Genomic DNA, 26,173 nt, shown 5'->3' on the forward strand with positions numbered 1-26,173 from the left:
GGTTGGATGATAGTAGGATGATGGTTGGATGATAGTAGGATGATGGTTGGATGATAGTAGGATGATGGTTGGATGATGGTTGGATGATAGTAGGATGATGGTTGGATGATGGTTGGATGATAGTAGGATGATGGTTGGATGATACCATGTCCAGAGGTAAAAGCAGTAGTAAATACTTGGTGAACAGTAAGAGGGAGGCGACCTGGATTTAGTGGGAACCTTTATTTATTTCACCTTTATTATTTTATATTATAACAATCATCTGTTTGTGCTCTTCATTGAGTGACTTTCCAGAAGTGCATGTGTTCAAACTAACAATGTTTTTGAAGTAAACAACAGCAGTCAGACATTTTACAGTGGAAATACGTTCATCTTGAAAATGAAGAGAACTTCTCCATATTTCCGAGCCCATATTCTTCTGTTCTCAGAGGTGCAGCAGTTCTGTTGTTTTAATGAGTCTAAATTTAGCAAACAGTGATGCATGTGTGCAAAGAAGAAGCCAAGCTAAGTACACTTGGAGGTATTAAATGCTAAAACTGGTTCTGGAGGCAAGGTAGATTTATGAAAAACAATCTTTGTACAGTCCTAAAATATATATACATATATATATATATATATATATATATATATATATATACACACTCATACAGCAGAATTCATACAAAAATAAACATACATGTAAGATTTGTAGCAAAACCTGCAAACGCTTGTTAAATTCTGCTTCAGCTGAAACGTACTAACGACACTAAGTTTCTTCTGTTCTATTGAATTAAAGGATAATAAAGAGCAGACAAACTGCTGCTGTACCTCCATGTTGGACTGACGGCCAACATGGAGGTACAGCTGTTAGCATGTGGACATGTGGACTTAGGGTGGTGCATTCACATTCCTACAATACATTATTTTAATAAACCTTTCTATTTCCCCCAAAAAGGAAAATGTGTGATTGCTATTATTTAATATTCTGAAAACAAAACATACAATGACCTGAGCTGGAAACCGTAGGTGCACTAACATGGTCTTTATACTCAGAGTGCTACGTTTATTTAGCGTCTACATTCTCCATCTTTTAATGGACATTAATTTCCCTTAGTAAAAATATAATTTACAGAAAACAACATGGCATTTACATATGTGGGATCAGTTTGAGGAGAAAGGCTATATGGAAAAAGCTCCAGTATGGAGGTTCTCCAGGACTTTGACACTGTTGAGCTCAGTTCCCTAAATGTCTCCAAAATGACCCTGACTGGACCAAGCTCACACAGGAAGCCTCAATCAGTAACTATGGTTACAACCTCGCCCTTCGCCAGCAGTCACTGCTGCCAACCCAGTTCAGATGTTCTGTCTCCGTAAGATGACCCTCAGCAGTAAACCGAAGCTTTGTAATGTCCCTTTAAAGCCTGCGGTGACTCACACATGCTCCACCTGTTTCTTTCAACTCTGCTTGACACAGTGATGCTTGCGATGTTGTTTTACAACATGCCAACCCACTCCCCATTCAGCTCACACACGGGAAACACTTAGCTGCCTTTTCTGAAGAAGAAGGAATTGTTCCGCTGGAAATACCTGTAAGTCGCTCTGAAAGCTGGATCAGCAGCTGCAGACGTGTCTGGGCAAGATGAGAACTTACAGGAGCTCCAAATGAGAGCGACACCACACGCAGCCTGTCAGCTGCTCAGCCAGCCAGAGGAGACCCCAATCAGATAATTCAGCAAGCCATCGGTGAACGTCCCACCCCCCGTCCAGGCCTCGTGTGTCTGCTGTCGTTATCCGGGGCGGTGTCTGAGAGCGCTCCATCAGAGTCCTTCAGAGAGGCGATCATCGGGGGGATCAGGCTGTCCAGTTCCTGTCTGTTCCCCGTTCCCAAGAGCCACTCGTGGAACTTGGTCTCCACCAACTCCTGGAACTGCCTCTTCTGCTCCCTGCAGAGAAGACACGAGACGCCCGAACAGAACGAGCACAGAGGCAGGATGTGGGAGACATCAGTGTTAAAACACCCTAATATAGAAATCAATGAAAGGATTTGTCCCTGGTGAGACTGCGTCTCTGTGCTGTTGGGGTCCGGCAGGTTTTCTGACCCCAATGACATCACTGAACTCGATAATATCTCCCCAGCGTAGCAGCTAACTCACATTCATATTGATTTTTGGAATGGCTTTTCCTTTACAGCTTTCCACTGATTAAAAGAGGTGTGAGGATGGTCTGATCCGGAACTCACTTGTTCAGCCGGGCCTCCATCACCGTCTTCTGCCAGTTCTGTATCCTCTTCTGCTTCTCATCAAGTGCAGCCTGGTACTGAGGAGGCAATCCGCCAGGCACCTCGCAGGTGTCCCCTTCCATCTGGAAAGGTACAACCAGCTCGTGGAACTCCGATGGCGGCAGCAGGCGGTAGCAGGCGGGGTCCGGGTTGGACGATGTGTTGAGCGGGGGGTTGCCGAGGCCCTCGGTCCCCAGAAGCAAGGGCCGATCCCAGGCGTTAGGGACTACGGCCAGCCCCACGCTGGCCATGTGATCTTCCAGGTAGGGGTAGAAAGTGTGGAAAGGACCCAGGGTTATGTCTGCGTTTCCAGGGAGTAACAAAGGGCGGGTGGGTGTCAGGACGTGGATGGTGCAATGTGAGGAGGCTCCGACAGCAATCCTGCCGGCCACACACACCACCCGCACGTTCTGGCAGCTGTGGATGTGCACGCTGGTCTCAACCGGACCCAGAACCACGGTGCTGTTGCGGCACTTGTCCACACTGACCGATCTAAATGGACAACAACAACAACGTTACAAATGAACAGTGTCCCAAAAAGCCCGTTACATAACCTATCGTAATGGAAGCGAACCTGACCTTAGAGGGGAGAGAAGGTACATGAAGGCATCACAGCATCTGTGGATCTTGATGTTGGCCCCGGTCAGCTTGTCTGACGTCTTAGCGAGGGTTTGTTTGAATACTTGGGACATCAGGACCATCTTACTGCCAGGCGGAGCCATGTGGGTGTTCCTGGCTATCTTGGCTCTCTTCATAGCCCCTTCCACTAGAAGAACAGCAAACAACAAGCACACTGTCAAAGAAACGTAGAGAAACAGTGACGGCAGTAAAAGAAGCTGGAACGACAGAAGATTTTAGAAAACCTTGTTGAGCCCAGGCCAGTTTCTTGCCCGAGCGGAGGCAGGCGGTTATTCCGAAGGGGTTGAGGGTGAGACTGTGCTGGAGGCAGGAGAGGAGCTTGTGCAGGGTGAAGGAGCGGCTCAGGGTGGAGTAGCCAGCTGGTGTTTGGAGCGGACCTTTGGTCAGCAGCCGATGGACAGGTTGAACAGCTCTTCCGTGGCTAACTGAGCCCTCCAGCAGCAGGTCCAGGCTGAGCACAGCCTCCACAGATATCTGGACAAACACAGCTTTGAAATGAATCTTGAACAAAGATCTTCGGATGCATTGTAGTCCAAATTTCAAAAAGAATAGATACCTACAGTAGCTATTCTGGAAGAAATGACTTTAAAGCAATACTTTGCTTTTATGGCAAAGGAGACTAAATATCAGTTTTCTTTACACTGGTTGTCTGTAGTATTAAATACCAGCATACATGTGTACGTTAAACCTGCAATAACTGACTTTGTTTTTCACTGAGGGACAGAAAACACATTTTGAACACAGTATATGGTACTTGTCATCTCATTATTATTACCTTATACGTTGACATGGCGAACTTAATTTGACCTCCAGCAGAGACGGAACAACCTGATCATTTATGTGAAGTTGTGATTCGCCCCCGGTGAAACAGAGTCCAACATTCACTCTCTTTCAGCTGTTTTTTGGGGTTTCTACCAGCTCTGGAGCTTCAGCTGAACCGTGTCTGTCTAAGCTGGTGCTGAGAAGGTAGCACAGTGTTTTCAGAACTTTTCTTCTCCATTAAAAACACCTGCCTGCTGCGGTTTGAAACGACGTTATGAGAGAAGTGAGAGTGAACCCAAACAGTAAAGTTGTAACTGAGCAGCTAAATAATTGGCTGAAAGTCACTATCAAGCTGATGGGAGCTGCAAATGAACATAATAAATGTCTGTAGGTTCATCACTAGTCAACCCCTTTCATATTGTTCACATTGATGCTTTGTTACTGTACAAATTAAAATACAGGCTGTTTCTGTAACCTAAAGCAGGACGTCTGACGACGGTCCACAGACCTGGCAGTCTCTGAGGGCTTGTCCAGATTGTGACAGCTGGCCGGGCTCCACCAACAGCTCCAACATTTCTGCCAGATGGCTTTGCACAAATGACAGGTGGGCCTGATCATCCCAGTTCTGCACAACAGAAACAAAAACAAATATATAATGGCACATCTCAAAGGACTGAGAGAACAATTAAGGTTTGTGCTTTCAATTTTATAATATAATGCTTTGCCATGAGGCCGTAATCAAAATTACATAAAACTGCATAACCAAGCGGCAATCAGCAGTGACTGATTTGACGTTGGTTTGTGAACAGCCATTATGAAGTTCAGAATTTGTCCGCCGCCATCTTGCTATTTCGGAGCAGGAAGTGACCATATTTGGACGGGCTGGGGGAGGAGTCAGCGGTGGATCTGACCGATCTGATCGGAAACCTGACGATACTACGTCCCGCCCACCGATAGCTGTAACCTGACTGCACCACAGACCTGTCAATCAAACAGACACGCCCCCAAAAACAGGTCTTCTTGAATCTTCTTTTCTAATGAATGAGGGATTATTTTCAGATGGACCTCCAGAAAACTAATAAGAAGGAGTGACTTTAGCTAACAACACCGAGATAACTGATGGACACATTTTATTCACTTTGGATTTGATGAGAGAAGTTGAATGGGAGTCTATGGAGCCGGAGGCTTTTTGGAGCCGACCTCTAGTGGCACTCGCTGGTATTGCAGCTGAAGACACTTCTGCATCGGAACCATTTTACAGACCTGAAGCTACGAACTCTTTTATATCCAGTCTGTAGTTTTATATCCAGTCTGTGTGGATAACACGCACTAATGTCATCAGTCTGTCAGTAGAACCAGACCTTGTTCTGGGAGCTGGTCTTGGCCTCTCGGTCTGACGGGGAGGCGGAGCGAATGCGATGACTGGGCCACTCTTCACCAATCAGAGACGTGCGGAGAGACACGCGGTTCAGCTGCTGGATGTAGAGGAAGAGGAGGAACTGCAACGTGTCCACCGACAACTGAAGCACAAAGGAGAAAAAGAAACGGGCAGCATAACAATGTGCAGCTCCTCTTCAGATCTGAGAGCAGGACGACACGAACCTTCTCCGGGGAAACAACACAACGATACAATGAGCACCACACCCAGGAAGACATGACAGAAAAGGTGCAGAGATGATGAGATAATATTACAATCTTTGGTAAATTGAGCTGTTTGCACACGTGATCTGGAATCTTAACTGTACTGTGACCTTTTTCTTTCACCTTGTTCCTTTGCTGGTCCAGCTCACTTTTGGAAGAACACTGGGAGAGACACTCGGCCCGCTCCAGTCTCTCCTCAGGAGAGAGGCCGACGAGGAGGTCGAAGGTCTCAAAGTAGAGCCACGCAAGGTCTTCTGGCAGCTGCAGCTTTCCACAGGCGATATGCCTCCACATGGGCCAGCTCAGTGTCGGGAAGCAGCCGTCACGCGTTCGCACATACGTGGCCATCTTGCGAAGATAGTGCAGGCTGAGCTTGGAGGAGGGAGCCACCTGCAAACGCATCAACTCGGGTTATTTTAAAAACATGTGCATCCACTGGACAATTTTATTATATTGAGCAGCCGGTATGTTCACCTGCAGGGCACCCAGTAAGAAGGGCTCCATGCGAGGCCATACGCTCACACTGTCGGCCTCCATGTCTGAAGACGAAGGACACACAACGATGTGCAGATCAGACACAGGACACACAACAGAGACCATGCAGCAATGGCACAACACACTTTAGAAAAATAACTTGTCAGACGTAAGTTTAGAAATGATCCAAGTGTCTAAATACTGAACTGATCTCATTATAAAACATCGGGAGGTTTCTCAGGACTTCTCAGGACTTTCAATGTCACAATAATTACACTGAACATAATGACACGTGTTGTACATGTTATTTGTCTGTTGTAGTCGTACACGGATGTGAAAGAGTGTTCCTGTGTGAGAGCTTTAATATAATTAAAGTAGAAATAACGTTGTGACCTTTTTAAATCACATGATAGTTCAGTTCCTATATTTGATTGTCTTGGTTCAGGCTGACAGACTCAGTCCTCCCTGATCAGCTCAGTTATATAAACTGACCCACATATGATCCGATATAACATACCGCTGACTCATTCAGGAAACAACGCTGCTGCTTTAAAACGGCGTCATTTGTTCCTGTCGTCTGCAAAACGAAGTTGTAATCTGGTGTGATCGATGACAACAAATGTTATGTGTTCAAATAGTTCCTGTGATGTTCCCATGACAACAGGCTGCTCGGGTCATCGACACCTGACATCACAATATCAAGTTTGACGAGCTAACCAGAGGCTCGAGGCTAAAGCTAAACCAGTCAGACCATAAATAATCAGGCACCAAACAACGTGTCACTGACAGAAGGAGGAAGACGACTGTTTTCTGGAAGCTAACTTTAACCCGAGTCACAGCTAACTTAGCTACCGTTAGCTCGCGAGGCTCCAGCTCTTACTTTCGGGCTTTTGTCGTCGTCCAGGCAACGCGATGTCCCGGCTGGACGAGTGACCCGATGGACGACGTCCGGTCGTTGGTGCAGGCGCACATCTGCCGCCCTCCTTCCTATTTGCCGCCCTCCTTCCTATTTACCGCCCTCCTTCCTATTTACCGCCCTCCTTCCTATTTGCCGCCCTCCTTCCTATTTGCCGCCCTCCTTCCTATTTACCGCCCTCCTTCCTATTTGCCGCCCTCCTTCCTCCTTCCCTCCTTCCTCCTTCCTCTTCTCCACTCAGTGCTTGAATCGGCATGTGTCGCGCGCAGGCCGCGGGAGCGCGCTTCAGCCTTGCACGGTGTCGTTTTAATGTGACGATGAAAACGTGCTACTTTTGAAGTAGTATGTATTTATATTTAATTTATAAATAAATATATATAGCTATATATATATTTATTTATATGTAATTTCTTAATATTCCAAATCGAAACTGTCAGTTTGAGGAACTGTTCTGAAACAGGACGCTGTTCCTTTAAAAGAGGGCGGAGTCGTGGACATCCGGAGGGGGCGGGGCTTCCTGTGACAGCAGGAAGAGGGTTTGTGACTGGCAGCGGGACACAAGCTCCAAACGCCGGCTCGTCTTTCGCTTCCTCCTTCGGTACCTGTGAGATCTATGGCCGCTAAAGGGATGAATCTCGGTCACCTGTGCTGCCTGCTGCTCTATGTGTCCACCGCGGTGCTTGCCGGGTAAGTCGGTGAACAGCACCGCAGCCGGTCCACATGTTCCTCTGTGATTGGTCCAGACCTGCTGTGTGTTGTGCTGTTATGTGGCTGAGTGTTTAGTGGACCTCCGCCGTGGGCCGGTACCGGCCGTGTTTGATGACTAGCATCAGGGACCGCGGCGAGCTAAGAGGCGGACGGATCCCATCGACCTCCTCTCTAAAAGTAGCACCTGTGTTCGTACCAATGTGTCTCCGGGTCGTCCGTAACGTGGCTCCCTCTGTCCTGCAGGCGGGACTTCTACAACATCTTGGGGGTGAGCAAGAGTGCATCGATCCGGGACATTAAGAAGGCCTACAGGAAGCTAGCGCTGCAGCTGCACCCCGACCGGAACCAGGACGACCCGAAAGCTCAGGACAAGTTCGCAGACTTGGGGGCAGCTTATGAGGTGGGTGAGCTGCTGTGAGTAATATCTGCAACTTACTGTGTATCAAAAGATGTCTGTGTGTGTACAACATGAGGATCTGTCGTAGTTTGTACGTGAAGACGAGAACAACGTGTTTCACCGCTGCTATCTGGTTGTTGTTGGAAACGCTGTGATCGCTGTGATTGGTCGACTGGACCGTGTGGCTGTATTTGATTGGCTGTTACGTAGCACAGCTGGTATTGTGAAAGTTCAGACGTGGATGAGTGTGAATGGATTCAGGTGTCAAACGGTCACGTGACTGATAAATGACAGCATGTCCCTCTAAATACTGATCTTGATCTTGATCTTGATCATCGAGCAGCAGTTACACATGTTCAACAGTTCACAGCACATCAAGATGTCGAGATCACATTTTATTACCGGAAGTAAATGTGGAGGAAAACAAAGAGAAAATAAATAACAACGTAGTAAAACACACTTGTAATATGATATAATAAGAGAAGTTATTGACAATTAAAAAGATGTCTTTTGTGTAATAAAATGTTTCTATGTCTCTGACTTGTGTTAAATAGGGGATGTGATATATGACCAACTACAGTGATTGTTGCTGTGATTTGAGCTAACACATTCACATCTGCAGGTGGATATACAATTCAGTAAACAGATAATTAGAACTGACAATTACTTCAATTCCTGATTAATCTGCATATTATTTTTCAAAACAAATAATTATTTATTTTGAAATGACAGTGAATAGCGAACCAATGTGACCAAACAGTTCCTGCTTACTACAGTTTACTGTCATGTGACAAAAGAGGCATCAGATTATTCTCTTTGCTAGAAAGACAAAGATTTGACATTTTTGCCCAAAAAAGACAGATATGATAAAATGACTTGCAGATAAAGTTTTGTGCTGATTGATTCTGAGGATCCTTTTCTTTTTAGACTGTGTAAAAGACGCGGTTACTAAGGTTGTGTTGATGAAATACGTAGTTGAACACTGTGTAGGACGTGTAAATGAAAACGCTGGAGAATCTGTTGTTTCTGTGACTGACGGGTTGTTTCTGGCCCTCTCAGGTCCTCTCAGATGAGGAGAAAAGGAAACAGTACGACGCGTACGGAGAAGATGGACTTAAAGAAGGTCATCACAGCTCGCACAACGACATCTTCTCCAGGTTGGTCTCATGGTTATAAATCCGGACTGGACCTGAAGGCAGGCGGCTGCTTGACTATGCAGCTGAAACTGGCTGACGTAACGTCAACTTAAAGGGCCAGTTCATCCAAAAGACCAAAAAAAGTCTCACTTGATGCTGTTGTTTATCCATGCAGAGGATTTGTTCATATTTCATGTTTTTAAAGATCCATTTCTCATTACAAACAAATATAACAGCAATATTTTTGTCAAAAACCATCATGATAACACAGTTTTCCTGTAAACAGTTTACATCAGAGGTACTTTTGCCCAAATATATAACATGATAATTCAAATGAATGTCACAGTGACTCTATGGTTTCACTTCGTACAGTATATTTAGTGTATAAGCTGCTGTAAGATTGCTGCTCAACACTATTTTGTTGTAACTTGTTTACAATAATGAATTCTATCAGTCTGACACTGATTTAAATGTGATTTATCACTACTGTGTTGTTAAGGGGAAACATTTGATCTCAATCTGGAGGAATTACACCAAAACTATGCCGATCAAGATGAATTTGATTTGTAAATTGGGTGAGCCGACCTTTTAAGGAAACATAAAATCTACACCATTCACATGTGATTGTGGAATATTTATTCCACAAAACACAGAGATTAAATGTACTAGTTTTCCACTGATAGAAACCAAGAGTCTCTGTAAATGCATGAAGAGATTGAAAGATGCTGAAGTGTGATCTTTCTTTAAATAAATGCCCACTGATGCTACTGTTCCTTTGCTTCGCCCTCCTGCAGCTTCTTTGGCGACTTTGGCTTCATGTTTGGGGGCAACCGACAGCAGCAGGACAGGAACATCCCCCGAGGAAATGACATAATACTGGACCTGGAGGTCACGCTGGAAGAGGTGTACTCTGGCAACTTTGTGGAGGTGTGGGGAATGTTCTTGCTATCTCGTTTTACAGCCTGCATTTTATATCCACATTTCAAGTTTGCAACACAAACGGGAACTGGCTCCAACTGTGTGTTTGAATGGATGACTTTTGTTTAATCAAAGTCATCAAACTGCAAAGCTCCGTCATCTGATTTACTGCCAGGCAGTTCACTAGTTGTTATTCATCTTTTGTCTCACAGGTTGTACGTAACAAGCCTGTTGCCAAAGAAGCTCCTGGTAAGAGGAAGTGTAACTGCAGACAGGAGATGAGGACGACACAGCTCGGACCCGGACGCTTCCAGATGACTCAGGAGATGGTGTGCGACGAGTGTCCCAACGTGAAGTAAGTCCTGCTGTCAAAGCCATCATCATTAAACACATTCAATTTTAAATCAGATGATAAGCCAGATTTGACGGTAGAGTTGATAATGAATGTAGGCGCTGGGCCTTCATGCGTCCACTTGGTAACTAGAGACCAGAGTCCAGCCAGGTCGTCATGCTGTTCAGTGTAATCGGGTCCTCGAGCTGCACATCTCAAGACAACAGCAGAAATGATAAATCTGAGCCGGCCAGGGGAATATCCATCCATCATCTTCCACTTATCTGGATCGGGTCGTGGTGGCAGCAGGTGACCCGGACATCCCTCTCCCTGCAACATCTTCCAGCTCATCCTGGGGGATCCCGAAGCCTTCCCAGGGTAGCCGGGAGATATAATCCTCCAGCGTGTTCTGGGTGTTCCCCGAGGTCTCCTGCCAGTTGGGCGTGTCCGGTAAACCTCCAGTGGGGAGGCGCCCAGGAGGATCCTGATCAGATGCTGAACCACCTCAGCTGACTCCTTTCTACGTGAAGGAGTATTGGCTTTACTCCGAGTTCCCTCCTAATGTCTGAGCTCCTCCCCCGATCTCTAAGGCTGAGTCCGACCTCCTACAGAGGTCATTTCTCATTTCAGCCGCTTGTATCCGCGACTTCGTTCTTTCTGTGACGACCCAGAGAGCTGCTGACCATCGGTGACAGACGGAGTGTAGATCCATCAGTAAACTGAGAGCTTCGCCTTCCGGCTCAGCTCCTCTTCCCCAACACAGTCCGGTGCAGCGCCTGTTGTACTGCTGAAGCTGCTCCGATCCACCCTCCACCTTCCACCCTCCACCCTCCCCTTACTTATGAACAAGACCCCGAGATACTTAAACTCCTTCGCTTGAGGCAGGAACTCTGACCCGACATCAGCAGGGAACCTTGGCCTCAGATTTGGAGGTGCCAAACCTCGTCCCCGCCGCTTCACACTCGGCTGCAAACTGCCCCAGTGCATGATGGGAGTCTGAAGAGGCCAACAGGACTACATCATCTGCAAACAGCAGAGATGCGATCCGGAGACCCCTGAACCCAACATTCTCCTGCCCCCGGCTGCACCTAGATATCCTGTCATGAAGGTCACAAACTGGATCGGTGACAAAGGCCTCCTTCTCCAGCTTGACAGCTCCTCTCCCCCCCGGTGTTCACCACCAGGTTCTCGGGTTGCCGCCACAGGCAGCGATGATCTTCTGACCACAACTCTTAGCGGCCACGTCCACAAGAGGCTTTGAACACGGTCCACTCGGACTCCATGTCCCCAACCTCCCTCGGGATGTGAGAAGTTCCTCTGGAGGTGAGAGTTGAAGACCTCCCGGACAGGTTCCTCCGCCAGACATTCCCAGTTTACCCTTACTACACGTTTGGGCTTGCCAGGTCTTTCCAGCCGACTCCCATCTGATCTAACTCACCACCAGGTGGTGATCAGCTGACAGCTCTGCTCCTCTCTTCACCCAAGTGTCCAAGACATCTGGCCGCAGATCAGATGATACGACTACAAAGTCGATCATTGATCTTCGGTCTGAGGTGTTCTGGTACCAGGTAGACTGATGAGCCACCTTATGCTCGAACATGGTGTTCGTTATGGCCAAACTGTGGCCAGGACAGAAGTCCAGTAACAAAACACCACTCGGGTTCAGATCGGGCAGGCCGTTCCTCCCGATCACTCCCTGCCAGGTTTCCCCGTCGTTGCCCACGAGTGTTGAAGTCCCCCAGGAGAACTATGGAGTCAGCAGGCGGCGCCCTTTCCAAGACTCCCCCCACCACCTCCAAGAAGGCCGGATACTCCGAACTGCCGTTTGGTGCATAAACACAAACAACAGTCAGAGTCTTCCTCCCTGCAACCCGGAGGCGCATGGAGGCGGAGCCTCTCGTTCTCCGGGGAGAACTCCAACACATCGGCGCTCCGCCGGGGGCCTCGTGAGTATCCCCAGTCCCAACCGGCGCCTCTCACCCTGGGCAACTCCAGAAAAGGAGTTCCAGGAGCTTGGTTCCAGAGCCGGTGCTGTGCGTGGAGGTGAGCCCAAGTATATCTAGCTGGTACCGCTCCACCTCCTGCTCCACCTCCTGCGCCAGCTCCAGCTTTCCCCGCTAGCGAGGTAACGTTCCACGTCCCTAGAGCTAGTCTATGCTTCCAGTGATCGGTTCGCCCGGGCCCCCGGCCCGGCCCGCCACCCGGTATGCATTGCACCCGACCCCGATGCTTGTCCCTGCAGGTGGTGGGTCCACAGGGTGACTGCTCCACGTTGTTTCTTCGGGCATAGACAGACAGACAGACAGATGGACAGATTTCGCTACAGCAGCATTATAGATACAGGTAAAGCATTAAAACAACAGAGTAAAAATATTAAATATAAAAATGCACAATATATCCAACAAAATAGAATAATATTAAAGTAATCTAACTATACAATAGTGCAATGATTTAAACAAACAAGAAAACAAACAACCAACAGTGTTATTATTGGGTGATTGATTTGACCAGAGGTGAGTTATTGTACAGTCTTATTGCAGTGGATAGGAATGATCTCCTGTATCTGGAACCATCTCCTGTATCTGGAAAGATCTCCTGTATCAGGAACCATCTCCTGTATCAGGAACCATCTCCTGTATCTGGAATGATCTCCTGTATCAGGAACCATCTCCTGTATCTGGAAAGATCTCCTGTATCAGGAACCATCTCCTGTATCAGGAACCATCTCCTGTATCTGGAACCATCTCCTGTATCTGGAAAGATCTCCTGTATCAGGAACCATCTCCTGTATCTGGAATGATCTCCTGTATCAGGAACCATCTCCTGTATCAGGAATGATCTCCTGTATCTGTCCTTGTGACAGCGGAGCTGGATGAGTCTTTTGGAGAACGTCCTCCTCTGTCCCTGCAGCAGGTGGAGAGGGTGGTCAGGATTATCCAATATGGATAATAGTTTCCTCAGCGTCCTCCTCTCCACCACCTTTTCCAGACTGTCCAGTTTGCAGCCAATGATGGAGCCGGCCTTCTTCACCAGTTTGTTAAGTCTGTTGGTGTCTCCGGCTCCAATGCTCACCCTCCCTCCCCTCCACCTCTCCCCCCCCAGCAGACCACAGTGAAGTACAGTTCACTGGCCACAACAGATGGTAGAACATCTCCAACATCTCGCTGCACACATTGAAGGATCGAAGTTTCCTCAAGAAAAAGAGTCGACTCATCCCCTTCTTGTAGACAGCATTGATGTTGGTCTTCCAGTTCAGTTTGTTGTCATGGAGACACCAGGTACTTGTACTCCTCCACCTCCTCTCCCAGAACTCCTACTCCTGAACTACTTCTTCAGGACCCCAGGGCTGATGCCGTCAGGTCCTCAGGACAGATGAAGGTGGTGAACTAAACCTGTTGAAGAAACAGTTGAGCTGATTGTTCCTCTCCAGGTTCCCCCTAGTTGTTCCTCTCCAGGTTCCCCCTGATTGTTCCTCTCCAGGTTCCCCCTGGTTGTTCCTCTCCAGGTTCCCCCTGGTTGTTCCTCTCCAGGTTCCCCCTGGTTGTTCCTTTCCAGGTTCCCCCTGGTTGTTCCTCTCCAGGTTCCCCCTGATTGTTCTTCTCCAGGTTCCCCCTGGTTGTTCCTCTCCAGGTTCCCCCTGGTTGTTCCTCTCCAGGTTCCCCCTGGTTGTTCCTTTCCAGGTTCCCCCTGGTTGTTCCTCTCCAGGTTCCCCCTGGTTGTCTCTCTCTCCCTTTGAACCCAGTAATCTCCTTCATACCAGTCCACACCTCCCTCACGTTGTTCTGCTGGAGTTTGGCCTCCAGCTTCCTCCTGTAGGAGTCCTTGCAATCCCTGAGCTTCTCCTTCAGGTGGCGCTGCACTCTCCTGAGCTCCTCCCTGTCCCCAGACCTGAAGGCTGCTTTCTTCTTATTAAGAAGAACTTTCAGGTCACTGGTGATCCACGGCTTGTTGTTGGGGAAGCAGTGTTCAGTCCGGGATGGTACGGTGGAGTGTTCACAGAATTTGATGTATTCTGTGATACAGTCCGTCCTGCTGTTGATGTCCTCCCCATGTGGTCCACACAGCACATCCCAGTCCGTGGACTCAAAGCAGTCCTGCAGGGCGTCTTTAGCCTCCTGTGTCCACCTCCTCACAGTCCTGGTGGTCACAGGCTGCCTCTGCACCAGGGGAACATACTTGGGAGTCAGCAGGACCAGGTTGTGGTCTGATCTACCAAGGGGGGGAAGGGCAGTAGTACTGTATGCATCCATGGCATTAGCATGGTCCTGACGTAGAGGTTTACGCAGCACGATCAGCTGATCACGAGAGTAAACAATGCCCCCAGTCCACTGTGCGTAGCTCTCCGTTACAAAGAGGGAAAGTAACAGTAATACAGCGGAGGGAAGCTCATCTTCTGTGTTCTTCACCTCAGACTGGTGAACGAGGAGAGGACGCTGGAGGTGGAGATCGAACAGGGAGTCAGAGATGAGATGGAGTACCCTTTCATCGGAGAAGGTACACATTTGTTTCTGAAGCTCCATATGTGTTTGATTTCCCCCTTCTAACATTGTTCCTCTGTCCTCAGGGGAACCTCACATCGATGGCGAGCCGGGAGATCTACGGTTCCGTATCAAAGTGTTGAAGTACGAAGCTTTATGTCCTGTGTGTCAACAGTTTACGCTGCTGAGTGTTTAGTTAGTGACACGGTGAGGACTTATGGGGATGCTTTTCTTTTTCAGACATCCTGTGTTTGAACGCAGAGGAGACGACCTCTACACCAACGTCACCATCTCCCTGGTGGAGGCGCTGGTTGGATTTGAGATGGACATTGTACATTTGGACGGACACAAGGTTTCCGAGCAAAATCTGTTCTTTTTTTTAACAGAACTGACCTAAAATGGGTCATTTTTTTTAACACTTAGACTATTTAAAGTTGATTAAAGAAGAGAGGTTTACGTGACTGAATGTTAAACTGAACGGTTGCTTCTGTGCGACAGGTCCACATAGTGAGAGACAAGATCACTAAGCCCGGCGCTCGAATGTGGAAGAAAGGCGAGGGCCTGCCCAACTTTGACAACATCAATATCCGAGGTTCCCTCATCATCACATTCGATGTAGAGTTTCCTCAGACACAGCTGGACGAGCAGCAGAAAGATGGTGAGAAGAGATGGCACTTTAGATCACTAAGATATCTGTATAGTGAGGTCCTGTGTTTACGTACACATTTTGAATGTGAATAAATATTTAGTTATTCATAAAGCAGAATAGAGAAATCTGCCGCTGTACTTTCGAATGGCATCGGCCTATTTTGAATCAAATTTGACAAACTATTTATTGTTTTAGAGCACAAAATGTTCCCATCCAAACGCAGTCAACCCTTTTGGGATAATTCACCACAGCAACAATAGTTCTTTACTCTGTAAAAACAAAAACAAAACAGAAGTCTGTCAATTTGAATCCGTCGACTATAAAGATGGACGTCTGCCTAAAATACCCAGAAATGAGGCCTGTCATCTCACACTGGTGACGACCTTTGCAACCAGTTTGCGCAGAAGTCGCTGGGGGGAGAAGACGTGGTATCATTGTCCGGAGCTCACTATCGCACAGCCCTGGTCCAAATGACATCACCAGCGCGAGATGGCAGACGTCGCCCACAGGTTTCCCGAAGAGCCGTTGTGAAGCTCGGTGCCGTCATCATAATGTGTGTCTGACTCCGCTATAAGTGGTGTGTGGGCGGAGCTGAGGCGGACGAATAAGACCCGCTTACTGAAACCTGCAAGCAGCACCCACCTGTCACCCACAGCAGCCATGCCCATAATCATTAACTATTACCATTAATCCATAATACAATTTAAACGGGTGACTTCCATAAAGGTTCATCTCCCATCCAGCTGAAATGATGAATGATGAATCAGCTACGGAGACTGAAAGCGTGTTTTTGTAGATGTTTATTCCTGCTGTAAAGTTTGGGCATTTTAACACCAGGGTGGGTCTGTGGGGATTGACTCGCCAGCCTCAAGTGGCCATTCAAGGAAGTGCAGTTTTTGGCACTTGGCTTTTGCTTCATTTTTTTAGCCCTTGTTACCACTTGTTAAATACTGAATAATTAATTAATAGGATGAGTGATTTGTGAATGAATAATGACAAAATACTATACATGCTAAATTGTAAAATACTCCATGGTTAGAAAAGGTGTGGTCCCACGTCAAAGTTAGCACGTTCTCATCAATTATTTCCCCATGTCATAACTTTATTATTATATGTGGGATGAATGTTTTCAGTTCTGTCATTCATCTGATATTTGATGAAACAGGATTTTGTAACTAAACTTGTGGCTTTGTTGTTACAGGTATTCGGAGTCTCCTGAAGCAGACCTCCGTACAGAAGGTTTACAATGGACTCCAAGGATACTAACGCAAAGGAGCACAGCCTGGACTGATTTATGTCTCGCACGCACACATACACACACACACACACACACACACACACACACACACACACACACACACACACACACACACACACACACACACACACACACACACACACACACACACACAGGTTCAATCAGCAGGAGCGTGCTCCATGATTCTGGCCAGGGTGTATTTATTTTTTTCCAGATCGTTCTCAGGATGGCTCGAATCCAATTAGTTTTTACTTTTTAATGTTCTCCATCTTGTCAACTGCAAACATTTTATTTTATGTGTGTAAATGAAAATGATGCCATGTCTGAACTCTTTAGTGTTTTGTCTCTTACATGATAACGATTAGGCCTTTTTTCAAATGAAATTCACTGATTTCCATCGCAGTGACGTGCTCAGATCAAACAATCACGGTCTGCTGTTGTCGGTCTCTGGACGCTCTGATCAGCCCGTTACACCTGCTGGCAGATGAGCGACTGACAAACCGGACATCTGAAGAAAACTACATCAAGACCAGACTTCCTCCTGTTTTATGAATGTAACAGCGTCACCTGTTCAGTGATGAAACTGTTTTTCTCTGGTCAGATTCCTGGTCAATACTACTTTGTAAATAGGGAAGAACAAAGCTCCTTTGTTTGTTGTGTTTTAGTTTTCCTAATTTATCTCGGCTCTTGTTGGCATTTCTCAACCCACAAGGTCACTGTGATAAGAGTTGACCTCTGACATTAAACAGTGAAGGACTTTTTTCTTTTTGATTTCAGAGGAATGATGGTTTGCACGTCCTCCAGCACCACTATAGAAAATGTTTGTTTTGCTCACCTCTGCCACTCTAACTCACACAGGGACTCAAAGGGACGTCACACCATGAAGACTCAACCTCCCGGTTGGACGCAGCTGCCCGCTTTGGCTTATTTTGTGGTTTTAGGATTTTTCTTGACCGCAGTGCTGCCTCCCAATTTTCTGAGTGTTTTGGCCTTAAATGTGAATTATTTGGCCGTTTTTACATGTTCTAGGAGATAATGTACTTTTGACTGACAATATAAATAAAGATTTGTACAAATTCTGATGAGATGTCATATCCCAAATTCACCAGTAGATGACATCATAGTCTAGTTAATGCCCATTTGTAAGTAACCCCACACTGCTGGGGCTGAAGGACAGAAACCTTATTACATGTTTGCATAAAAAAAGCAGATAGAAGACCACCACAGGTACGTCAGCTGTTTCTTGTAGGGTGTTCTGGATAGGTTTGGTTTCTTGTTTTTACGATGACAGATCATTTCTCATGGAGAATCTTTCCAATTGGTTGGTTTTGGTTTGTTGCTGACATGTTGAGGCGATTTGACAATTATGGGATTTACAAAGACCATGGATTCATGACAGCTTATTTCAATTATATAATTATGAATCAACAGGATTATGTTTCATGAATATACGGTGAGGTTTATGTGTCTGAGACTACTGAAAATGTGCCATTTTGATGTAAACCTAGAAATAATCAGAGACGGCCTTATTTACTGATGAACAGGGATTAGTGTCAGTAACAGAAGGAGCCAGGAGAAGCAGCAGTGTTCTTCAGAGACATGATGAAGAGCCCAGACACACCTCCAAGCTCTGAACCACTTCAGCTACTTGAAGACTAAAGAAGACCGAGGAGTTGTGGCTGTCATGGACTTCCCTCCACACTCAGCTTACCTTCATCCTCCGTCAAACCTTCCTGATATTACAAGGAGCTCTTTTGAACATGACCGATCATGATGGGATATCAGGTTTCAACAAAGTTGTGGAGTCCATGCAGTTTGAGTGTCATTAAAACAAAAGGGGTATTTTCTGATATTTTGACTGCACTATATGTCCTTTGTCCAGCAAGCAATGAATGCAGTGTTCGAGGAGATCTGGGAAATTACTTGACAAGTAAATGTTCAATCACGCTGGAGACCTGCATGGATGTGTGGGAGCTTTTTCACGATTATAATGACCGATTTGATGTTCAGATCTCAAGAGTGAAAACATTTTTGGAAAGTTAATATTTAGGCTATCAAGGGGCTGTCACCAAGTTTAGTTACTTTACTTTTTTGGCCACACAGGAACAACACATTTGAAACCCAAAACTGACGTACAGTAGGCCTACAAGTTAGCTGCCCATCAGCAGCCACCGAACACTTAGGGATTTGAAGCCATTTCTCTGGACACTCAATGGGAGGGTGGGTCGGTCGGTCAGCAGGAAAAACCTATAGGGTCAGGAAAAGATCATGGTTTTGGTTAAAATAAGTAATTTTACAAAAGTAACATGACCACGTAGGCTAATAGTTAACGTGTTCTGCAAGGTGAATATGTTATGGTTTGTGAGTGACTTACTGGCTTTACTTAAAAGAAAACCACGTTGCTTTCTCACAGACTTCAACCCTGGTTTCTTGCTTGGTTTGATCCACCCCCCCAACCCCTCCATCCCCCCCGACCCACCTCTCAGAGACTGTCTCCACCCGGCGTTACCCATCCTGCCTCATACGTCTCGGTGTGGCCGGCTTTAAGCCGTCTGCTCCCACGGGACATTTCATGCGTCTCCAAATGCGTCTCGTGATCAGGTCTCACTTCTCTGCTCTGTATGCAAATGAATACATTCTACACCACCAAGCTTACAAGTAAATAAGCACAAGAACATGAACAGATAGAGGAGTTGAGAAGCCACATTTTAATGAGCCGTCTGTTAAAAAGTACGAGATATTTCACGTTTTTAAATGTCTGGACTCTTTCAGTTTGTAAACCTAATTCTCAGCCTGAAACGGAAGAACCTGCTCGTCTCCACTGCTGCGGATCAATAAACTGCATGAAGGCGAAGTTTGCAGTAAATCTCTCCTGCTTTCTGCACAGTTCAGATACTCTGGGCACTATCACGCAGGAGATTGAATAAAGAAAAGCAGGCAGAGATCTTCAAGTGTAAAACAGAGGAGGAACGAAACATCCAAAACTAACAAACCTGGTGCACCTTGACAGTAACACGTAAAAGCAGCGGGTCAGATACGAACACAGGAACGTGGAGCTGTCTTGACTTCTATTGCTTATTAAGAGGATGTCAGCTGAGTAGGTGGTCTTCCAATGTGCCCCCCCCACCCCCCCCCCCGGATTGAGGGTGCATTGCGTACAACACTGCAAAGGCAAGGTGGCCACAAGTGTCCCAGACCATCTCCATGGAATGCAGGCTGAGTGGACCTCCACCTGTCCTGGGTGCTGGCACACCTGAACTTTTGTTGGCCACTCGGGATCCGATCAAGCCAGGACACATGTTGATGCCAGGTGGAAACAGGGTATTTGTCACTCTTTGTGCTTTGTCTCATGACCATCATGACCTCATGACAACCCTGCTCATACATACGTGTACTTTTCACGTTTAGGCAAAACGTGACACTGACACGGTATCCTGTAGTGGACTGATGGCCGTATTACACGCTTTGGCGTGATATGCCGGCCTGTCTATTTCTCATTTTTAGAAAAACAAAAAGCTCTCATAAACCCACTGTCCACTACCTGCAGCATCAAAAGAAGCACGCAGCCAGTGGAGGTGAGGCAGCGGAGCATTTAGCATTATAAAGATGTTATTAGTGCAGCAGGGTTTGAAGCTGGATCATGTGAATGTCTGCATAAATGTACAGATGAGCACGTATGTGTGTGGTCAACGTGATAGCGGTGCGAACTCTGACATTTGTGACCCTGTGACTGTTTCACCTCAATGTGTGCCACATGAAAGGAAAAGACCCGGCGTCGCCCCCGACCATCACACCCACACCTCGTGGGTGGAAGCGTCGTGGGTGGAAGGCTGTGCGGGAGTCTGTCTGCATGGGTGGGGCGGGGGATGTCCACAGAGCAAAGTCATGATGGGTAGTTTATAGTGTGGTGAATGCTGCACACATCTGCCCACCAGTGTTCAGGTCACACGCTGGATGTGTGTAATAATCTCCCACTGTGGATTTTACATGCTTATGAATGAGTATGTGTGTATTCTTGTGTTCATGTTCGCATGCGACTGTCTGTGTGTGTGCAATCATGTGTGTGGCCAGTCTGAGTGTATAATGAACTCCCACAGAGATAGCAGGGCTGTGGTAAAGGGAGTTTCCTCCTCAGCCCACCACACATCCCTTAGTCATTTTCAGACAGAAGAAGCTCCGGAGAGAAGAGAAGCTTTGTGACCGCGCTCAGATAAAACACCTCGCAGCTGAATTACATCCTGATAGCACCGCTGAGGCTGTTTGAGGCCACCGTCGCACTGAAAGCTGAAGAGTGTGTGAGCTCGGTCACTCTACTTAGTTGAGCTTCCACAAGACTGACAATATCAGACCGCTCCTGTCTTCATATGGGGCGCTTCTTGCATGATAAACTGCAGCTCCAGGACCTGGACAGAAGAGTCAGTGTGCTTCATCATGTGTGTTCAGCTCCTGAGCTGCCATGGGGATGTGGTCCAGTCAGGATGCTCACTCTAGGAACCATGAGGTGACTGTCTGTGACTCTGTGAGGCCTGGTCCTGGGAAGAGAGGGCCGAGGGAGTTATGTTGGGGATTTACCAGTCGTCCACAAATAATATCTTTTGACCACTTGTAATTACAAATTGTAGAGCACATGAGGGCAGCATTGCCTCTTCAATCACATCTCTCCTTAAATCACTTTTTATTACTTGTAAGACTCACCAGAGGTCTGGGAGGTTTGTGTGTAAAATGTGTGTGTGTGTGTGTGTGTGTGTGTGTGTGTGTGTGTGTGTGTGTGTGTGTGTGTGTGTGTGCAAGAGCACGCCTGCACTTGCCAGTTGTTGATGCAGATAAGCACAGGGATCACACTTGACCCTGAGTGTAATGACTTCTAAGCGTAGCTGCAGGGTTAAGAGAGGCACAGGGTAAAGGAGGGCTAATTGAGCAATCTGTTCCGTGTGTGTGTGTGTGTGTGTGTGTGTGTGTGTGTGTGTGTGTGTGTGTGTGTGTGTGTGTGTGTGCGTACATTGTGGCGCCGGCGGGTGTTTTGACCTGCTATGGCTGGCAGTGTGCTCGGTTAATGGTGCCTGACCTGTTAGATGCATGTTTGTAAAGAGCGCAGCCTCAAAATGACATCGAGCCATTAATCAGAGCAGAACAGAAAACAAATCCCTAAAAAATGATTCAACTTTTGACAACATTGAAAAACATAGTGTGAAACTTCTTGAAATCTGATGTCAAATGAGAGCAGAACTAAATTTAAACATCTCGGTTATGATTTAATATGAGGTCTTGGCTGTTTGATGGCAATATTACTTTTTATTGTAAACACACAGCCCACTGGAACGACATCATATTTTGATGAGAGTGTGTTTTTCTTTTTCTTTAGACCTTGAGAGCTCACACGTTTTTTGATTATGTTGCTGAGGAAAATCCATTAATGCAAGTTCATGTAATTCAATATTGTGTCTTGTATTTACTTTAGATCAACTGTCTCAAAAGGTGATGTTTTGTTGGATTCTTTTGTTTGCCAGTTGGCAGCCAAAAATAAATTCTCTTTTAATTTCTTTCCAAAAACAAAAACAGGCAATAGAGAAAAAAAGCTTTCATAATGAAACAGAGGCCTTTGATTGGGAGATATGTCACATACATGGAGGTCTGACACAATCTGGGTTGAATTGTACAGGACACTGACTGACACCCTTCCCTTTAAGCCCCCATAGAGGCGAGAACAGACAACCAAAACTATAAAAGGCATTGAACTGTTGTCACTGTAGGTTTGTGTGTACGTGTGGTTGTGTGTAGTTATCAATGCCGTTTGCACCATCACATGCCAAGGCCAGGGAGGACAGCAGAGGGAGGAGGGGCAGGGGGGTAAGGGCCTGAAATAAGAAATGTTGACAGACAAAGCCTACAATTTGTGGGATCTCAGCATAAAGAAAACAAAGGGCAGCTTTTGTAAGGAATAATGCATGTCAGCCGTATCCTTAGCCCGCCGCAGCTTTGAACGCTGCTGGGGACGTCCATTGCTTCACTGTGTATGTCGTGTTTCTATATTAAAGCCAGTCACCTCAAAGGGAAAAGCCTCAACTATTCAACAATTGAATGGTGGGGCTCTCATTATGGCCAATGTGGGCAGGAAAAAGTGGCTTTGGGGGTTTTCAATTCAGCGACTTAAAGCCCTCCTGTTAGCCAGGACGAGCTGCTGTTTATCCCGATGCCTTTCTGGGGGCTAAACATAGTCAACTGTCATTATGGATCTCACTCTCTCTCCCTTTCTGTCTCTCTCTCTCTCTCTCTCTCTGTCCTCCCCCTCACTAACATTTATTTACTTCTTTCCCAATTTTTTCCTCTAATGACCCGTGTTGTGCTGTTGTTTGAAGGGGCCGATGGCTCTCCGGTGTCCCACATCCTGTGAGGAAAAGAAGGGGTGGCTGGATAGAGAAGGGCGAGTGCAGGACAAACAATGCTGCAGACCACCTACTGTATATGGATGAAAGCCACAAGTCTACGGACAGCATGAAGCCGATGAAGCAGCGCTGAACGGCCGTGGCTCGATGTTACAGTGCTCTCTATATAGCCTCATGTAACCTTCCATCAAAGAACCACCTTCACAGATGTCCCATACAAAAGCATTTTTATTCAGCCCATCAGAGGCAGAAAGTGGACAGTTGGCAGAGCAGCTTCCCAGCAGTTCCAGGGTCACATGAATAGCGCCGTATTAGAAAAACTGCATGCACAGTATATGAAATGATGTAAATATATGTTAGTGAGGTCAGGAGGATACACGGTGGACCGCAGAGCAGACTGCCACCGAGGTGAAAGCGGTCTTTGTGTTTAGAGCAGAGCCCTCTTCTGGTGGAGCCTCCCCTCTGGTGGAGCCTCCCCTCTGGTGGAGCCTCCCCTCGGCGCGGGGCTGCCCGGCCCTGTGGTGGCAGATCACAGTTAATAACTGTGCGGTGGGCTGTCAGAGGCACTTAGTCTGACGCTGGGCAGGTCGGCCAGGCTGGGCCCGCATACAGCCGCCTCGGCCTCCTGAGCCTGGACTGAAGCACTCAGTCGGAGGAGAGACAGGGACAGACAGAGGGGAGTCGGGGACTTGTCAGGACTCGGAGACACAAATGAGTGAAAACAAAGAGGAAGACCACAGAAAAACACTCGTTCTTTGTTGATTCCTTTTCAAAGTCTCATTGACACGAAGCGGGTGATTAACTGGGATAAGTTCACCTTAATGCAGGAGAGAGCTCAGTCAAAGACAGAGCGTAAAGGATCGGTCCACCTTTTGGGATTTATTTATGGCAATATTTTGAAAATTCAATCAGAACAGTTCCACAACCGTGTGGCCAAACTGAACAAACCTCGAGCTCTATGAAAGAGACACTGAAGAGAATTTTAAGGTAGTATAAGTGTCTGTGTCTCCATCACCAGCAAAAACTGCTATTTTTACTTCCCCATGATCAAAACTGTAGATCAGAGTCGCCTCATAACAATGACATCAGCGATTACTGTGATTGAACACGTTCGACCAAATTTGATGCAACAGAAACAATTCTTCAGCCATTTTCACCACATGAGCAGCAGGCAGCCTCCACACTCTGCAACCCTTCAGCCACGCAGACCTCCAGCATGGAGACCATTCAAATGGTCTCGTACCACAACCGACATCATAACAGTTTGTGCCTAGCGTAACTGCTCTCTAAGCATGGGATTCAAATCTAACAAAGGAGGAAAAGAAGAAAAGTGTTATTTTTTGTGTGCAAAAGACTCACAAATACTTAGGATACTTAATACTGCTGAAACTTTTTATCTGCTTCACTTAAACTTCACTCTTCCTTTTAAACAGAGCAAGTCCTTTTGTCCTCCAACTGATGCTTCGGGGTCAGTATGGAGAGGAGGAACAATTACAGCAAACAACAGACATGTGGCCACGGACATTACAAGTTTTGTTTCCAGACTTTTTCAAATGTGAACCTATTTGATTAATGAGGAGGAAACACTGATGGAAACTCCACCTGATAACAGCTGGTTGGTTACTGCTACAAAACACCACCTTTAAAGTAACCTTCATCCAAAGCACATCTCCTGCAGCTGCTGGAGAAGGAGCACAGCACCACGCGTCATGTGACCCTCAACAAAGAACCTCCACAGCCTTATCTGATCCCACTCGTAAAGCTCCAAACGAGGACTGGCATGGGAATTGACCAATGAGAACTCGTCTGATGTTGAGTGACGTCTCACTCCTTCATTGCCAAACAATAGTTGTGGAAAAACTGCTGTGTCTGTCTGTGAACTCCAAAGTCCAGCTCATCCCCATCGACCAGATTAGATAACCCGGTTTTAAAGGCAGGGAGACTGTTTGCTCAGTGACTCCTCTCTTCCCCAATAGCATCTGATCTAATGGGAGATTGCAAGCTGCTTGTTGACAGTGGAGCTCTTCATAGTGTCATGGCAATAGCCAAACAACACAGGGAAACAAAGCAGGCCTGAACTTTAGTACCTGTAATTACTGGATAAATGTCATCTTCTTAGCTTAAAACTGACAGCAATAAATATGATATGCAGCCATAATTACAGCTATCATTTAGTTTGTACTGAAGGGTTCATGGCGCCTGCTCTGAAGTGGGCTGCTATCTTTATTTTTTTGTAGTGATTCATCCATAGATTACACATGAATTATATTATAATTGATAATTATTTATTCTACAATTTCTGCAGCCACGTTGATCAGTACCAGTTATTACAGCGGGCAGGTACCGACCCGACCGGTGAGCAGCGCCTGGGTAAGCTGCATTACCCAGGGGACACTCACCTGTTCCCGTTCTCACCTGCTTTTCTCCGTTGGTGTAAATTCACATTAACCTACAATAACGTTGGCCACGAAGAGAACATGAACAGAGTCAGCAGAGCCTCAAATCCGTCCTCATCAGTACTAAATGCAGGCTGGGGGCAGCAGGCTAACATTAGCACCACGATAGCAGAGAAGAGCCTGTTGATGTAACGTCAGCATCAGCAAGAACACCTGCAGCTTCAATTCAGTTTCATCACACAACATACTGTAGGTGTGCAAACATCTTATTTTTTATGAATAACAGGGTTTTTTTGTCCTCCCAAAAATGTCCTTTTCTGGACTTCACGTGAGAAAATGTCCGAGGTCACCTTCGATCAACCGAATGTTTGTTCTCATCTCATCACAGTTCCCCAATCAGCCCCGGCGGCTGTCAATCACAGGAGACCAGGCATGGGGGGGGGAGAGGACCTCAGGACACGCAACAAAAGAAGAAGCCATGACAATCACCTCGCACAATATCGAGCCTCGTGTGTGTGTTGCCTCTCTTACTAGAATAAAGCCTCACGTCATCAGTGTCAACCTCCCGAATAAGAAGTTACCAACAAATTAAAGAAAAGGTTTCCCACTCTGGCACAACCGATTTTTAGGGTTTTATATCTTTAGAGAACGGTTGCTCTTAAAGCAAGATTGAAGACAGCGTGAACCAACACAACACAGCAGTGGCTCAAAAACCAAAACAGTGAGCTGAAAGACGCTAAAGAGCTCCTCAGAGCTGAGGACATGTCCATAGTTGGGCAGTTTGTCTCCGCCAGCAACACGTGCTTGTGATCCATTGCTGATTTAATGAA

General features: G+C 46.6%; 2 protein-coding genes across 2 annotated transcripts; one reads left to right on the forward strand and one right to left on the reverse strand.

The window, feature by feature from the left end:
• Positions 1 to 203: 203 nt before the first annotated feature.
• Positions 204 to 6,889, reverse strand: tbccd1 (TBCC domain containing 1). Its single transcript, XM_069177404.1, has 9 exons — positions 6,654 to 6,889; positions 5,774 to 5,838; positions 5,423 to 5,689; positions 5,020 to 5,178; positions 4,167 to 4,283; positions 3,121 to 3,370; positions 2,837 to 3,023; positions 2,219 to 2,749; positions 204 to 1,922 (listed from the first exon to the last, which is right to left on the reverse strand). The coding sequence occupies exons 2-9, from the start codon at positions 5,834 to 5,836 to the stop codon at positions 1,709 to 1,711; spliced, it is 1,788 nt and encodes a 595-aa protein (XP_069033505.1). The 5' UTR covers positions 5,837 to 5,838; positions 6,654 to 6,889; the 3' UTR covers positions 204 to 1,708.
• Positions 6,890 to 7,206: 317 nt separating this feature from the next.
• On the forward strand, positions 7,207 to 17,646 carry dnajb11 (DnaJ heat shock protein family (Hsp40) member B11). The gene is made up of 10 exons (XM_069177414.1): positions 7,207 to 7,376; positions 7,641 to 7,797; positions 8,854 to 8,951; positions 9,725 to 9,857; positions 10,061 to 10,203; positions 14,591 to 14,673; positions 14,744 to 14,801; positions 14,898 to 15,009; positions 15,156 to 15,315; positions 16,508 to 17,646. Exons 1-10 carry the CDS (start codon positions 7,303 to 7,305, stop codon positions 16,570 to 16,572), a joined length of 1,083 nt encoding a protein of 360 aa, XP_069033515.1. The 5' UTR covers positions 7,207 to 7,302; the 3' UTR covers positions 16,573 to 17,646.
• Positions 17,647 to 26,173: the final 8,527 nt, after the last annotated feature.

This window comes from Embiotoca jacksoni, unplaced genomic scaffold (assembly GCF_022577435.1).
Source record: "Embiotoca jacksoni isolate LCO1_2020_lvr unplaced genomic scaffold, fEmbJac1.0.p SCAF_72, whole genome shotgun sequence".
In the NCBI taxonomy this organism is placed as follows: domain Eukaryota; kingdom Metazoa; phylum Chordata; class Actinopteri; family Embiotocidae; genus Embiotoca; species Embiotoca jacksoni.

Coding starts and splice junctions, on each gene's coding strand:
- tbccd1 (XM_069177404.1), bottom strand. CDS start 5,836: ATGGAGGCCGACAGTGTGAGCGTATGGCCTCGCATGGAGCCCTTCTTA. Junction 5,690..5,773: donor TCTTACTGGGTGCCCTGCAG/GTGAACATACCG, acceptor ATGCGTTTGCAG/GTGGCTCCCTCCTCCAAGCT. Junction 3,371..4,166: donor AAGCCCTCAGAGACTGCCAG/GTCTGTGGACCG, acceptor GTGTTTGTCCAG/ATATCTGTGGAGGCTGTGCT.
- dnajb11 (XM_069177414.1), top strand. CDS start 7,303: ATGGCCGCTAAAGGGATGAATCTCGGTCACCTGTGCTGCCTGCTGCTC. Junction 8,952..9,724: donor CACAACGACATCTTCTCCAG/GTTGGTCTCATG, acceptor GCCCTCCTGCAG/CTTCTTTGGCGACTTTGGCT. Junction 14,802..14,897: donor TTCCGTATCAAAGTGTTGAA/GTACGAAGCTTT, acceptor TTTCTTTTTCAG/ACATCCTGTGTTTGAACGCA.